General features: G+C 33.9%; 1 protein-coding gene and 3 long non-coding RNA genes across 5 annotated transcripts; all 4 read left to right on the top strand.

Annotated features, from left to right (window-relative positions):
* Positions 1–431: 431 nt before the first annotated feature.
* On the top strand, positions 432–1,243 carry LOC114285398 (rab GTPase-activating protein 22; the record flags this gene model as incomplete). The annotated part of the gene is made up of 1 exon (XM_082912841.1): positions 432–1,243. A coding segment is annotated over one exon (777 nt), but the record flags the coding sequence as incomplete, so codon positions are not given.
* Positions 1,244–2,741: 1,498 nt separating this feature from the next.
* LOC145819648 (uncharacterized) lies at positions 2,742–3,764 on the top strand. Its single transcript, XR_014360412.1, has 3 exons — positions 2,742–2,995; positions 3,454–3,514; positions 3,619–3,764. It is a non-coding gene; the product is annotated as an uncharacterized LOC145819648 (long non-coding RNA).
* A 97-nt stretch (positions 3,765–3,861) lies between these two features.
* LOC145819649 (uncharacterized) lies at positions 3,862–5,970 on the top strand. 2 transcript variants are annotated; one of them, XR_014360414.1, is made up of 4 exons: positions 3,862–4,213; positions 4,752–4,800; positions 5,068–5,328; positions 5,886–5,970. It is a non-coding gene; the product is annotated as an uncharacterized LOC145819649 (long non-coding RNA). The 2 variants fall into 2 exon arrangements; XR_014360413.1 differs by having other exon boundaries at positions 3,864–4,800.
* Positions 5,971–9,366: 3,396 nt separating this feature from the next.
* On the top strand, positions 9,367–10,372 carry LOC145819650 (uncharacterized). The gene is made up of 2 exons (XR_014360415.1): positions 9,367–10,033; positions 10,141–10,372. It is a non-coding gene; the product is annotated as an uncharacterized LOC145819650 (long non-coding RNA).
* Positions 10,373–17,014: the final 6,642 nt, after the last annotated feature.

Below are 17,014 nucleotides of genomic sequence, written 5' to 3' on the forward strand. Positions count from 1 at the left end.
TCTCTCTCAATCTCTGTCTCTCTCTCTCTCCCGATCGTTGATTTTTTTTGTTATATATATATATCTCTGATCTGACCTAATCGGCTCCCTCACTCTCTCATCTCATCAGTCTCACACTCACTCTCTGGTTTTGCATCTCTGCACCGATCGACTCACACACGGGTAAATATGAATCTGTCTGTTAATCTGTGTTTGTTTTGGCACACCGATCGACTCTCACACTCACTCTCTGTGTTTGTTTTGGCCTCTATTTGGAATGTAAATATGAATCTGTTATTAATCTGTAAATGTGAATCTGTTTTGGCCTCTATTTGGAATGTAAATATGAATCTGTTTTGATCTTAGTTGTGTCTTAGTTGAATCTCTTTGTTTTATTAATTGTGTTGTGTCTGTTATTAAATCTGAAATCAGAAAAATAGGTGGAATAATTTTGGTCTCTAATTGTGGAATTCATATTGTGTCTGTTATTGAATCTGTTTTGGCATCTAATTGTGTCCGAAGAAAGGGCACACCGTTCTGCTGAGGCTTTTGCGTTAAAAGATTACGATCACCTGGAGCCTGCCAGGGTCTTCCATGCTGCTCGACTAGTCGCCATCCTTGAAGCCTATGCACTTTATGACCCTGAAATTGGATACTGCCAAGGAATGAGCAATTTACTTTCTCCAATAATAACTGTGATACTGGAGGACCATGAGGCTTTCTGGTGCTTTGTTGGTTTCATGAGGAAGGCTCGGCATAATTTCCGGCTCGACGAGGTCGGAATCAGGCAGCAATTGAACACTATTTCAAAAATCATCAAATGTAAGGATTCTCACCTATACCGACACTTGGAGATGCTCCAAGCAGAGGATTGCTTTTTTGTTTACAGGATGGTTGTGGTACTCTTCAGAAGGGAATTGACTTTCGAGCAAACGATTTGCCTCTGGGAGGTAATGTGGGCTGATCAGGTTACGATTAGGGCAGGGATTGGAAAATCTGCATGGAGCAGGGTAAGGCAGCGTGCTCCACCAACAGAAGATCTGTTACTTTACGCAATTGCGGCTTCGGTGTTGCAACGGAGGAAACAGATCATAGAGAAATATAGTAGCATGGATGACATAATAAGGGAGTGCAATAGCATGGCTGGCCAACTTGATGTGTGGAAGCTTCTAGACGATGCACACAATCTGGTGGTGAATCTCCACGACAAGATAAAGAACCCCTTCTGACAAATTCCATTGGAACACATTTTTTTGTAATTTATTTTATTTTAGTTCTTGAAGCTTAATTTCACCAGCTGGTGTGCTTGTCGCATTGGATGTTCGTTTGAATGGTAGGGGCATGTTTGGTAGTGATAATTTTGCGTTTTTTCCCATGAGGTATATATGATCTTGAACACGAGGGCATGGTGCAGCAGGGACTTGCAGTCAGCGGTGAAATGTACCATATTGGATTGGAAAGATGAAAGTTATTAGGTAATTTGCATTCCCTAAATCTATTTTTGTACTGTTTACACTTTTGTAATAGCTATGAAAACCTAAAAAGGATCTATCCCTTGAAAGTGTTTTGTAGAAACTGTTTCTAGGCTTTAATGACTTCTTGGAAGCCTTATAATAATCTCAGTGATGATTTCCCTCTAAAGCCTGATTGATTGTATTATGTTCATTTTTGTCATCATTAATTAAAAACATTTTGTGACCAAATATTTTAATCATTTTAACCATTAAAAAATCGGGACCTCACTTCAGCCCTAACAGGGTTTGCTAGCAATCAAAAAGTTGCGACTCTTTGTCTCTTGAACGAGTTTGCTCTCTCTAGAGCTCCAATACAGATTGGAAGCATCCATGGCAGATTTGCTCAATCTTCTTCAAATTTTGGTGCGTTTCTCTCTCTCTCTCTCTCTCTCTCTCTCTCTCTCTCTTTCTCTCCCCACATATACACATATATATGATTTACAATATTGATCCGATCATCTCTTTTTCTTTCTCTTCATCATTTTCTACATCACAATCTTCAATCAATGGAAGATTTCATCATCGATTCATTGAAGAAGAATCTCAGTTGTCGATTTACTTCTCTTCCGAGTTCTCTCTTACCTGGTATCGAAAACCTAGGTCAGTACTCTCTAAACTGTTAAAATTATTGATATATATGAAGTTTAAAACTCTGAAACTCTGATTTCTAAATATATAGGGACCAAGTAAACTCTGATTTCTAAACTCTATATCAGAGTTTTATATATGAAGTTTCTGATCTTAGTTTCTGTAATTTTTTATATCTTTTTGTGTTTTGTGATTGTTGTTCGAGTTTCTATATATGAATTTTTCTATAATTTTTGACCTAATGGATTTGATGAATGATTTTTTTTTTTTTACTTCCCATTCATTGACTGATTGTATCAGAAACTTCATAATATGTATATCTGTTACTTTCTTTTTTCTTGATAGATTTCTATCTTGTTGGTGTTTGATTGGACTACTACAATTTTATATTTTGTTCACCATGTGTTTGACAATATGCCTAATGATGATACTATGAAAATAATGAGTGTGTTCCATAGATATGAATCACATAGTTGCTTTAATTGTTGGTGTTACACTTCACATAGTTGCTTTAATTGTTGGTGTTACACTTGTTATACTATAGTGAGAGTTATAACTTGAGTTCCTCAAGTTGGCTTGCTTGAGGTGCACCTTTTGTGTAACTTTAGATGCTTCTCCTGTTTGTGTTTCCTTATTGCTCCAAAGCCTAACATAGTTTTCAAATTTTCAGGAAATAATAAACATATTGTTCTTCATTAGATGTTTCTAAACATGAAAGGATGATGTTTCAGAATTTGCTATCTTATGGTGTCACTTCTTACACATTGTCTTCCATTAAAATGCTTCTTAATAAGCAATCATGCCCTTGCTTTTCATAGGTTAATTTAAAACCAAAGGTTCCAACCAAAGCTGTATGTGCAGAGTATCTTGAGTTGAGAAAAGAAATATTGACTTTATTGAATCTTCAGAAACAGGTACTTCTACCTAAGGTTCATCTTGAATTTGCATCTTTTTTCATTGTTCAAATATTTATATAATTTAAGTTTGCAAATGTTCTGCTGTGCTTTGACTGATATTTCAAGGTTGTGAATTTTCTTTATTGTGCTTTGCCTTTTTATAGTTTATAGAATCCTTAAAGTGACTTTAGGCCATGTTTGGATCTTAGATTTATTGAGGGAAAGCAAAATGAAATAAAAAAAGATAGGAAACGAGACTAAAGTAAAAGGAGTTAAATTTATTTATTTATTTTTTAATGCTTTATCTGATAGAAACAACTTCTTGAATAAACTTGCAATCTTCACATTTACCAGCAACTTAGAGCAAATTAAACTAGTAAATCTCTAAATTCCTAACTTCCACAAACTTAATATCCTGTGAAGTTCTCTTGTTGCCTTTTGATTTAATATCTTGTGTTTCCTTCTCTTTGTTTCAGATATTGATTGTGGTAGCACTTGGGTTTCAAAGTTTGTCTGTTTTATTTGTTTCTAATGGCGGTATGTTAGACAATGACACATCGAATGGAATGATGAGGAATCTTCTCCTTTCTTTCTTTCTTTCTTTTCCTTTTGCTTATGTTCTTACTTGGGCCATTGTTTAGATTGAGAAGCTTTTTAAAGATGAAGCTACAGAAGAAAAGGGTGAGCGAGCCAATGTTTCTAGTCACTCTCAAGTTTGTAGTCAATGTTTCTAGTGACCTTCAGCAATTCGTAATATAAATCCCATTGTTTATGTCAAGTTCTTCTTTAGCCATCCTATAATTTTTAATAATTTTAGAATTATACATATCATTCATGGCTCTGTTAACATTTGTAAGGGGTTTTGTCTAGTTCTACTCTGTGATGCTTATTCCCATTTTTTTATTTGTTACCTTCCCCAAGTAAGTATGTGAGATTTAGTTAACTAACTCCAAAATCCTATTTGTTTAGAATGATGAATAAATTATGGGCTCGTTTTATCGAGTATAGACCTTAATCTTGTTCGAGAATTTTCATCAGCGTTGGATATCACAACTTTCATCTTATTTTTTAATTGACTTTATTGTATTTTTCTAGATGGATGATGATCATTATTCAGAATATGTTGTTTCTAGCATTTCAATATCTAATGATTATCTTATGAAAATCCTGATAATGGAAGGGACTCAGTTTATTGGTGTGTTTTTGTCGGGACTTCTTGTAAAAGAAGGCCACCAGGTATCAACCCTTCTCTTTACATTTTAACATTTACATGTACTGATTTTCTTTTCCCAATTGTTTTAACTTTCTTAACCATCTTTTCCACCTTATGGTGTGCAATTAAAATTGGGTTGACAAATTCCTACACAGATTTATATTTGATGACGTCTTTGACTTTTTAATAAACAAGTTTCATCTATCAATTAGTCAATTCAATGGAGCTATTATTGACAATGATACTTGGAATCCATTAATAAAACAGAGGCATATTCTTATGTTCATTTCATTTAAATTATTTGATGTACTAATTACGCATCATATATCTAATCTTATCTACCAACCTAAAATTCGAATGAAAATATGTGCATGACTCTTTCTGTTTGAACCTGTTTGTTTTTTATTTTGAAAATATGTTCATATATATATATATATATATATTGTAGATCTATAAATAACACAATAAGTAGTTCACATTTTTGTTCTATTGGCCTGCACATTGTCATGGATGCAGTTTTTTTATAGGTTGATTCTTCATCTTCTTCTTCATTTTTTGCAGATTTCTGCTACTTTGAAGACATCGATTGGTTAATTCACTCTCTATCAAGGTATTTCTCTATCCTTCAAGTGGTATTGAGTTTTTAATACAGATTGTAGCCAAAAATTAGTTTTAATGTTGAATTAATAAAATTAATTTAACTGATTCTGTTTGACTTTTGTTTAATTCATCCTTTTGATGTGAATTTTAATTATAGGTATTTCTCGATCTGTTTGATGTGAATTTTAATTGACTTTTGTTTACTTCATCCTTTTGATGTGAATTTTAATTATAGGTATTTCTCGATCCGTTTGATGTGAATTTTAATCTAACTCAGGTTTGTTAAGGGAACCAGACCATATATGTTCCCTGTTTTGTGTTGGCTAGAACATCTTGGGGGAGAGGTGAAGATCCTTGACAAGGATCTGATATTGGTTAAACTTCACTCATTTCCTCACCTGCAGAATTTTCTTCTTCAAGCTATGTCTCTTAACTGTTATCTCCATTTTTTTGTTTGCCCCAGGTATGCATTAGATGATATTGGTTCTGGATCTCATGTGCATCTCAGTTTGTGTCAGAGTTGAACCCATATGAATAGGTAGTTTGGTACTAACAGAAAAGTATGCATTTTTACCAGTTCTGTTAAAATATCTTGTCTACATAGAATTATTTTTTAAGCATGCAGTTATATTTGGAAATTTGATGGGTGCACTATTGATCTTGAGGAAAACCTTTCACGGTGATCTTTCCATCGATGGGTGTACCAATTTGTAATTATTCAGGCTATGTGGTTTCTGCTTTTAAGACCAATAAGCTTTATTGATCCTTATTTGTTTTATAGTTTTTAGTGAGTTATATGTTGATATCATATGATTTTGATTGTCCATATAATACTCCATTTTATCATTTATGTGATCCTTTCTGCATTGTTGCATATTGTCTTCTTTTGTGGTGTTGTTTTACTGATATTTATGTGGAGAATCAAAATAATTATGTCATTTTTGGTGGCTGTGGGGAAAGGATTGGGGGCAGTTTAACAACTGGATAAATTACATTATTTTTGGTGTGATCTAAATGTAAGTTTATAAATTAATTAGTAAGTTTATTCATATGCTTCTGGTGATTTTTAAATTAATTTGTTTTTTTATTTTTCAGGTCAGAAATTTCTTGGAGAGATGCAAAATATGGTCAAAGAATTCAAGAACTTATTTTTTTCAAGTTTTTTATTTTTTATTTTTTAATGTATGTAATCACAGTTAATTTTTTTTTAATTAATTTCTTTGTATATACTTTTAAACATTTAACTTTCATTTATAAAATATATGGTTGTGATTCGAAATATAGTATATAGTGTGTATTACATTATTCAAATGCGCGTGCAAAAATAATATTGATTATTCTTTAAATATGTCAATTTTTTTTTATCACAGGTTTTATTAGTTATTAATCACACTTAAAAGGTGTGATCTAAATATTTTTAATCACACTTAAAAGGTGTGATCTAAAGTCTTTAATCACACTTAAAAGGTATGAACTAAAGTTTTTAATCACACTTAAAAGGTGTGATCTAAAGTCTTTAATCACACTTAAAAAGTGTGAACTAAAGTTTTTAATCACACTTAAAATGTGTGATCTAAATATTTTTAATCACACTTAAAAGGTGTGATCTAAATGTTTTTAACCACACTTAAAATGCGTGATCTAAATGTTTTTAATCACACTTAAAAGGTGTGATCTAAATATTATTAATCACACTTAAAAGATGTGATGAAAGCATTTTTTAATGATACTTAAAAAGTGTGATTAAAAATGACTATTTTTAATCACACTCCTAAAGACCACACTTTAATAAAACTTAAAAGGTGTGATTAAAAAACATACATCACACCAAAAAAGTGTGATCTTTATCTATATTTGTAGTAGTATTTTAACGCTATAAATAATATATATATATATATATTTATAACTTTTAAGTACATATCTGTCCACAATGAGGTATCTATCTGTCTAAATTACAACGACAAATAAGATAAAAGAAATTGAACCGTTAAGTAAAAATATTAGGACACATAAATTTGCATAGATAGGTAAAAATATTATACATGGATTAAAATAATTTGTACAAACACGTTAAAATAATTTGCATATAGATAGGCTCAAAATAGGGACAAATAGATTTAAAATTTTTGCACACATATATAAAAATATATTTGTGGATTAAAATAATCTAGATAGATCACTTAAAATAATTTGAATAGAAATGTATGTTAAATTGTAAAAAAAAATTATTTATGGTGTTAAAATTTTAGTATGTGGTAACTTTGTGTTCGATAGTTTGTTTTGGACCTTTTTTTTTATTCCATATAGTTTTTCAAGATCTATCAATTTAAAATTGCTGAAGGTGGCGTCAAAGGCTTAATTTTGCAAAAAATACTATTTCACTATTTTGATTAACCAAAAAATCAATCTATTATTTTTTTTTTTTTTTGAAATGTTGTATTGAATATTAATCTTATTTGATACACAGGGATTAAAGTTTCGCTCCATTACCCGACCAGGTAAGATTTACATACAGGGATGGAACTAAAATTTTAACTCCCAAAGAGGCCAAGATATGAATAATTTTTTTCTTTTATATATCAATTGCTATGATTGTCGTATTTCAATTCAAGAATGAGAAACAACTAAGATTTGATACTAAAATAATATATAAAAATTATGATCTATTTAGTTTTAACATGATCAAAAGAGAAGTCATATCTACTCAACTTGAAGTCATATCTGTTAGATAATATCTCAATGGGACCACATAATTAAATGTGGTGTTATCATTTATAAGAAGCCTACAATTTAAGTGATTCAATTTAGTTAATAGGCTTAAGGGTATATTTGTTATGGACCTAATGTGTAGATACTAGTTGTATAATTTCTATTTCTATGAGGGGCAGAAATATAAATTAAAACATATTGGTTAAAGTTGGTTTTCATTCCTTTTGAACTTCCACAACCTTTCAGTTTTGAAAACCAATAATGGTTAAAGTTGGTTTTCATTCCTTTTGAACTTCCATAACCTTTCAGTTTTGAAAACCAATTACAACCTTTAAAAGGTTATGGTCCCTATCCCTTCCCAAGTGGAAATAAGAACACTGCCATTTTTCTTTCTAAATCCTCTCAAGGAGAAACATAAGGCACCAAAGGGGAAAGGATTAGAAGGCAATAACATAATCAATAACAAAGAGTTCATTGATAATCACGCTTCCGTTTAACCGTTCATCAATGGATTTAGGTATGTCATTTTGTCTTGATTTCTTGATAATACACATGGTAAATGATCCAAAGCGTAAGGTTTATGTTCTGAAATTTATGTTGACAATTGGTATCAGAGCATGCATATCATGTGTCTTATCAGAATTGATATGCTTTATTCATTCTATTTAGCTTCTTGGAATCAGATTCTGAATTTTCTTATGGATGTAAATTCTGTTTTTTCCTGTTTTGTTCTGTGAAAATGGCAATCTGTTTTCTGGAATTTTAAAATGATTCGGTGGGCAGTTTTTTTTTTTTTCTCTCAAATGGATGAACATCATGTATTTATATATATATAGATATATCTTGCGATTTGATCGGTTTAATTTTGAACATCATAAAAAAAAAACTATTTGTTTTTGGACCCGTCAATTCTATTTATATATCTATATGTGCCTGTTTGGCAGAAATTATTTTCAGCTTATTTCAGCTTTCAGCTTAATTTAAGCTATTTTGATGTGTTTGGTTTAGCTTATATCTTATAGCTTATAGCTTTGTGGAAGTCAGAAATCAGCTTATTTTTTGAGTGGGGCAGGAGATGCTTTAAGAATAAGCTGAAAATCAGCTTAAGCTGAAAGTTATAAGGTATAAGCTGTTTAGGCATAAGCTATAAGCACTTTCCCACAGCTCTACCAAACAGGGCTTATATATAATTGGAATTGCTGCAGATTATATAACATATACGGGGTCACAAATTTAGAAATCTTTAAATTTAATGTAATTTCATACAACGTCTACAGAAATTTAATTTTCTAACATTCTCAATATAAGTCAATTCAAACAAGATGTCACAAAAGTGATCTCTCTTGTCTAGATTGTTTTATATGGAATGTTTTGAAGCTCATGTCTGTGTATCTCATGCGGGTATTTATTGGTCCAAAGACATGATTAAGACTTGGCAGAATTACACACACATTTTGTGGTGATAAACATGTGCCAATTGTCAAGAAAACCTAATGTGAATAATAAATCCATCAAAAGATAGATTTGTTATTTGACATAACTTATTGTCAATGTTTGATCATTACAACAAGAATACCACTTACAGTTAATATCACTACCCAAAGGCTTGGTATTAATGTTGTGCTAGGTATCTTGAGATGTTGTCATTAAATTAATTTATTTAGAGATTATCTGTTTGGTAACTTAATGTGAGCATAATTGTTTATTCCTTTTATTTTCTTTTCTATTCAGCTTTAATGTCGACTACTTCAATCTCTGCCAACATGAACAATGTTCCAATGTTAAATGGAACAAACTTTAAGGACTGGAAAGAGAACATATTGATTGTTCTCGGCTGCATGGACATAGACTTGGCATTAAGGATGCCAAAACCGAATGCTCTCACTGCACAAAGTACTCCTGAGGAAACTGTGTACTTTGAAAAGTGGGATCGTTCTAACAGGCTAAGTCTTATGATCATGAAGCGTGGGATTCCAGAAGTTTTTCGGGGTGCAATAACAGAGGATGTTACCATTGCCGGTGAATTCTTTCAAAAATTCAAAAGCGTTTTGCTAAAAACGATAAGGCTGAAACAAGCACGCTTTTAGCAAGCTTGATTTCAATAAAGTATAAAGGCAAGGGTAATGTTCGCGAGTACATCATGGAAATGTCTCATCTTGCTTCAAAACTTAAGGCACTAAAGCTCGACCTATCTGATGATTTGCTCGTGCATTTAGTTCTCATCTCTCTTCCTGCAAAATGTAACCAATTTAAGGTCAGTTATAACTGCCAGAAGGAGAAATGGACTCTCAATGAGCTCATTTCATTTTGTGTGCAAGAGGAAGAGAGATTGAAGCAAGAAAGGACTGAAAGTGCTCATCTGGCAAGCACCTCCAAGCATACGGGCAAAAGAAAGCATAAGGGAAAGGAAGTTGCTATTCCTCAGGGTCCGGAACCAAAGAAAGAGAAAGTGCAGGATGGTTGTTTCTTTTGTGGCAAGCCCGGACACAGAAAGAAGGATTGTGCCAAATACGTCGCCTGGCGTGTAAAGAAAGGTACATTTCATGTTTTGGTCTGTTCTGAAATAAATTTAGCTTCAGTACCAAGAAACACTTGGTGGGTAGATTCTGGTGCTACTAATCACATATGTGTTTCTATGCAGGGTTGCCTGAACTACCGAAAGCCAACTGATGCTGAAAGATACATCTTTGTGGGTGATGGCAAGTCAATAGAAGTGCAGGCAATAGCGCACTTTAGATTATTACTGAAAACTGGTTACTATTTGGATTTATTAGACACTTTTGTTGTACCGTCCTTTAGACGGAATTTAATTTCTGTTTCTGTATTGGACAAATTGGGATATTATTGTTCTTTTGGAAATATGAAGTTTAGTATGTCTATTAATTCCAATGTTGTTGGTACTGGTTTACTTAATGTGTTTGATAATCTATATTTGCTCGAAACTATTGCATCTTATAATGCAACCTTGCACGTGGAATCACGAGGTACAAAGCGTAAATTAACTAAGGAAAATTCAGCCTCATTATGGCACAAACGCCTAGGTCACATCTCTAAATCTAGAGTTAAGCGCCTTGTGTCTGATAGAATTTTGGACTCTCTTGATTTTTCAGATTTTGATGTCTGTGTTGAGTGTATCAAGGGAAAACAGACCAAAATAAAGAAATATGGTGCCCATAGGACTACAGATGTCTTAGAATTAATTCATACGGACATTTGTGGCCCATTCCCTATGGCGTCTTGGAATGGTCAACAATATTTTATCACATTCATAGACGACTATTCCAGATATGGGTATCTATTTCTTATCCATGAGAAATCACAGTCTTTGGACGTATTCAAAAAATTTAAGGCCGAAGTTGAGTTACAACTCAACAAACGGATTAAAAGTGTCAGGTCTGACCATGGTGGTGAATACTATGGCAGATATGATGGATCAGGTGAACAACATCCAGGACCGTTTGCAAAATACCTGGAGGAATGTGGAATCGTCCCACAATACACCATGCCAGGATCACCTAGCATGAATGGTGTATCTGAGAGACGAAACCGGACTCTTAAGGATATGGTAAGAAGTATGATCAGTCATTCTACTTTACCAGAGTCCCTCTGGGGTGAGGCTCTAAAGACAACAACTTATATCTTAAATCGGGTGCCAACTAAAGCAGTTGTAAAAACACCTTATGAGCTTTGGGTTGGGCGAAAGCCTAGTCTAAAACATTTGCATGTGTGGGGGTGTCCTGCTGAGGCGAGGCCTTATAAACCTCATGAACGAAAATTGGACTCTAAAACCATTAGCAGCTACTTTATTGGCTATGCCGAACGATCACGGGGTTACAAGTTTTATGATCCCACAAATAGGTCAATATTTGAGACGGGAATTGCAACATTTTTTGAGGATGTTGAGTTTGGGGGGAGAAATCCAGTTAGAGACATTGTCTTTGAGGAGGAAGCAGGAGTAATCCCACTTCCTACTACTACTTTTGTCTTTGAGGAGGAAGCAGGAGTAATCCCACTTCCTACTACTACTTTTGACCAATCACAGGTTCCTATACCTGTCATTGCTCGAGAAGTAATTTCGGATCCTCAACCAGACAATGTTGTTCAAGATAATATAGTTCAAACCCCCATTCAAGATGAGGTAATTGTTCCTGAGGAACAAACTCTACAACCTCAACCTCAAGAATCTGTGCCATTAAGGCGATCCACTAGAGAAAGGAGATTTGCATTTTCAGATGATTATATTGTATATCTCCAGGAACATGAGGTAGAAAATGGAATGTCGAAAGATGATCCAATCAACTTTCGTCAAGCCATGGAAAGTTCCAACTCTCATAAGTGGATAGAAGCCATGAATGAAGAATATAAGTCTATGCAAGACAATAAAGTTTGGGAACTTGTCTCATTACCAGTTGGTGCGAAGCCTGTAGGTTGTAAATGGATATTTAAAACCAAAAGGGATTCAAATGGTAATGTGGAGAGGTATAAGGCACGTCTTGTAGCCAAAGGCTTTACTCAAAAAGAAGGAATTGACTTTAAAGAAATTTTCTCTCCAGTTTCTTCAAAAGATTCTTTTAGGACAATTATGGCGCTTGTTGCATATTTTGATCTTGAGTTGCATCAGATGGATGTCAAAACAGCTTTTCTTAATGGTGACATTAAAGAAACAATTTATATGGTGCAGCCAGAAAACTTTGTGTCAGGAGACCCAAAGAATATGGTTTGCAAATTGACTAAATCCATCTATGGACTCAAACAAGCTTCTCGTCAGTGGTACTTCAAATTTCATCAAATTCTCACTTCGTATGGTTTTGAAACTAATGTTGTTGATGAATGTGTGTATCACAAGTTCAGTGGGAGTAAACACATATTTTTGGTTTTATATGTTGACGACATATTGCTTGCCACAAACGATATAAACTTATTGCATGACACCAAGAGATTTCTATCTAAGAATTTTGAAATGAAAGATCTTGGTGATGCTTCCTTTGTATTAGGAATCGAAATACTCCGAGATCGTTCTCGGGGTATTCTGGGATTATCACAAAGGAGCTATATCGAAAAAGTACTCAATAGATTTGGCATGCAAAATTGTAAATCAGGTGAAACCCCGGTTGCTAAGGGAGACAAGTTTAGTCTCAGCCAATGCCCGAAGAACAGTCTTGAAATTCAAGAAATGCAGAAGATTCCTTATGCCTCGGCTGTAGGGAGTCTAATGTATGCTCAAGTATGTACGCGTCCGGATATTGCGTTTATAGTTGGCATGTTAGGCAGATATTTAAGTAATCCTGGCATGGATCATTGGAAAGCAGTCAAGCGTGTTATGCGATATTTACAGAGAACAAAGGAATATATGCTCATATATAGGAGATCGGATAAGTTCGAGGTCATTGGATATTCCGACTCCGATTTTGCTGGATGCCAAGACAGTAGGAAATCCACATCAGGCTATATTTATCTGTTAGCTGGCGGAGCAATTTCTTGGAGGTCTGCAAAGAAGACGCTCATAGCTTCATCCACCATGGCCGCAAAATTTGTAGCATGTTATGAGGCATCAAACCAAGGGATATGGCTGCGGAATTTTGTCACTGGGTTGCGTATTTTGGAAGGCACTACAAGACCACTTAAGTTATATTGTGACAATAAGTCTGCAGTTTTATATTCCAATAACAACAGGAGCTCGACAAAATCAAAGCATATTGATATCAAGTTCCTAGTTGTAAAAGAAAGAGTGCAGAGTGGACAGATTTCCATAGAGCACATTGGGACAAACTCCATGATAGCGGATCCACTTACGAAGGGACTACCACCCAAGGTCTTTCATGAGCACACTGCTCAGATGAGTGTTGTTCTATTTGAGAACATTCTGGTTTAGTGGGAGTTTGTATTTATATTACTGCTATATGTCAGCCTTGAGTTTTATCTATGTAATTAGATTAATTTCTGCAGAAATGAAATATTCAGTTTATTACGCTCTGTTACGTATTGTGAAGTATTGATCTCAATAAGGTTAAGTAGGACCAGTTGGAAATAGGCATGTATGGATCACATCACATGTAATTTCCATGCTACGCATCCATGATTGATCTATGTCATTTAGCTGTATTAGTATACGTGACCATTGGTGGGTCGAGTTACGATTGATGTAACGAAGACCGCTTTGATCCTATATTAATATAGTTAATGGACAAGATTGTTTGGATACCCTCAAGTTATGATAACAAATTTCTGAGCTCACTAAAGTTAAGCACATTTTTCAGGATACATATGTGGTCCAGTGGGAGATTGTTAGACAATGTCTCAATGGGACCACATAATTAAATGTGGTGTTATCATTTATAAGAAGCCTACAATTTAAGTGATTCAATTTAGTTAATAGACTTAAGGGTATATGTGTTATGGACCTAATGTGTAGATGCTAGTTGTATAATTTCTATTTCTATGAGGGGCAGAAATAGAAATTAAAACATATTGGTTAAAGTTGGTTTTCATTCCTTTTGAACTTCCACAACCTTTCAGTTTTGAAAACCAATAAATAGAAATTAAAACCAATAATGGTTAAAGTTGGTTTTCATTCCTTTTGAACTTCCACAACCTTTCAGTTTTGAAAACCAATTACAACCTTTAAAAGGTTATGGTCCCTATTCCTTCCCAAGTGGAAATAAGAACACTGCCATTTTTCTTTCTAAATCCTCTCAAGGAGAAACATAAGGCACCAAAGGGGAAAGGATTAGAAGGCAATAACATAATCAATAACAAAGAGTTCATTGATAATCACGCTTCCGTTTAACCATTCATCAATGGATTCAGGTATGTCATTTTGTTTTGATTTTTTGATAATACACATGGTAAATGATCCAAAGTGTAAGGTTTATGTTCTGAAATTTATGTTGACAATATCTACTCAACTTTAACATATACTTAAAAGAGAAATCATAAATTAATTGATTCTTAGTATAAATCAACTCAATTATTTATCAAAGTAGTCACTTTTTTTTTTTTTCCTTCAAATTTGAAAAAATTTCAATGGTTCATGTGAATTTCCTTAATATGGTATCGTCATTATGAGTATGTCTCATGAGGTAAACAAAATCTGATAAAAGAAATACAATTGATATATTATTATTGTTAAATTATGTTTTTATTAAATAAATTAAATTAATATCTTTAAGATTAATACAAAATATTGACAAGCACCCCCCCCCCCAATAAGAGGGAGTTGAGGGAGCTACAGTTGAAAATGGCTCTATTATTTTACACCCAACACCCCCCCCCCCGGGGTCATATATCTATATCTATACTACTATCTATACGAGGGAGTTGAGGGAGCTACAGTTGAAAATGGCTCTATTTTATTTAGACGCTTTTACCTTCCCATTTGACATCAAGTTTGCACAATGTTTTGCAAATGGCTCTATTTTATTTAGACGCTTTTACCTTTCCATTTGACATCAAGTTTGCACAATGTTTTGCATAGGCCTTTGGAGTATTCGGTAAATTCAGTCTTTCTCAACTAATGGTGATCGTTGGATTAGCATCTTAGATCCTTTTTCTTTTCTTTTCTTTTCTTTCTTTCTTTCTTTTTTTTTTTCCCTTCTTTCTCTACGATATTGAAATGATGATTTGAATTTTTTTTATATTCCATTAAGAAACACGAAGGGCATGTTTGGTTTGGATTTGTAGAGTGATTTTGGAAAAAATTTTCTAAAAAATTTGTTTGGTTTGTAAATTTTCCAAAATAATTTCCAAATCACTTTCTCTCTCTTACCTATCAATCAATCACTTTTTTTTCTCTCCTCTCTCATTCTCAATCACTTTTTCTCTCTCACACACATCTACTCAATTATAACAAAATATCAAATTATTTGGTTTGTAAATTTTCCAAAATAATTTCCAAATCACTTTCTCTCTCTTACCTATCAATCAATCACTTTTTTTTCTCTCCTCTCTCATTCTCAATCACTTCTTCTCTCTCACACACATCTACTCAATTATAACAAAATATCAAATTATTCCAAACTCCCAAACTCCAAAGCTACTTTTAAAATACATAACCAAACAAATCAAAAAATTTTCTAAACTCTCTCCTCAAAACAATTTTTAAAAACTACTCTCCCAAAACCAAACCAAACATAATCTTTTAGAGTAGCAATACAACAGATAAGAGGGCTAGTCCCTCATAAAACTAACTCCAGTCATAGCCTCTATGACCAAAGCCCTAACATCTTCTGGAGGATCTTCCATTATCACCACATGATCATCCCATGTTGGCCAATTTATCAGCAACTCTGTTGCCTTCTCTCAGAGTATGCCTGAGTGTGCAGCTGCATCATTTCATTAGAATTTTAGGTCTTGTTTGGGAAGTAGGCTATTTTAGTTTTTGACTATTTTAGTTGGCTAAAATTTTTGTGTTTGGGAAGATGGTTGTATTTTTTTATAGTTGGATGTAATGTTTGTGAGAGAAAAAGTGAAATGATTATGGATTTGATGTGACATTTTGTCTTATTAACTATTTTAGCCTATTTTGTCTTTTTGTGAATTTTAGCCAAAAAATAGCCTAAAACCCACTTGCCAAGCAGAGCCTTAGTATCTTCAATGTGGGATCTATAAGGAGAGTTATGCCTTGGGCCATTCTGGGTTAGGTTAATAGCCTGTGCAACATCAGTCTCTATCTCCACATTCATTTTACTTTTTTGGAAGAGAATTGTGAGTCCTCTTTAATAGCTTGGCCCATATTTCAGCTTCCACATTTGAAGATGTCACGACCCAAACCCGCCCCTATGGGTTTAGCACTATAACCGGCCAGTAATCCGTGATTACCGAAGGCTTACTTAACAGTAAAGATAGTAATACAGAGTACAGGGGCTAGCGGAAGCCAAAACAGTAGTAAAAGATGTTCAATGAGCTATGACAATCTGAATGCGAAAAGACTTTTCCGAACATATTCACATTCATAAGCAAAACATATATACACCATATGCACAAACATCTAGGTTAGGAACCTAATCCCTAATTATAACTGTACAGCACAAGTTTTTAGACAGTCATTACAAAAACAGAGACAGAAGGGTGAAACTAAGACACCCCAAAACGACCTTAGCTTGAACGGGCTTGGAACCTCAAGGTGAGGCACGAAGGTTGGCTTGACAAAAAAGGAGTTAACCCGATGCATCGAGCTCCAGTCCGGTGCCTGGACACCTACATATAAATATAAACAGTGAGCTAAAGCCCAGTAAATAACGACTGTGTAAAGAGGTTAAGAATGAATGTCCTTTTAGTCATTTAACAGTCATATCAGTCATTTAGAAACCATAGCAGTTATATGTGGTACATCCAATAGCAAAACTGTACAGTAGGTCTAAATAGACCGAACAGTCAGTTGATGGCCATCATAACAGTAAACAGTAATGGTTCCAACCATGGGAACCGACAAAGATCTCTGTAACAGTAGCAGTAATAGTACAGTAACAGTAGATTGCTATGGATGCCACGAATACAGTTCACAAATAGGACAAACA

This window comes from Camellia sinensis, chromosome 2 (genome assembly GCF_055761805.1).
Source record: "Camellia sinensis isolate YWXY chromosome 2, ASM5576180v1, whole genome shotgun sequence".
In the NCBI taxonomy this organism is placed as follows: domain Eukaryota; kingdom Viridiplantae; phylum Streptophyta; class Magnoliopsida; order Ericales; family Theaceae; genus Camellia; species Camellia sinensis.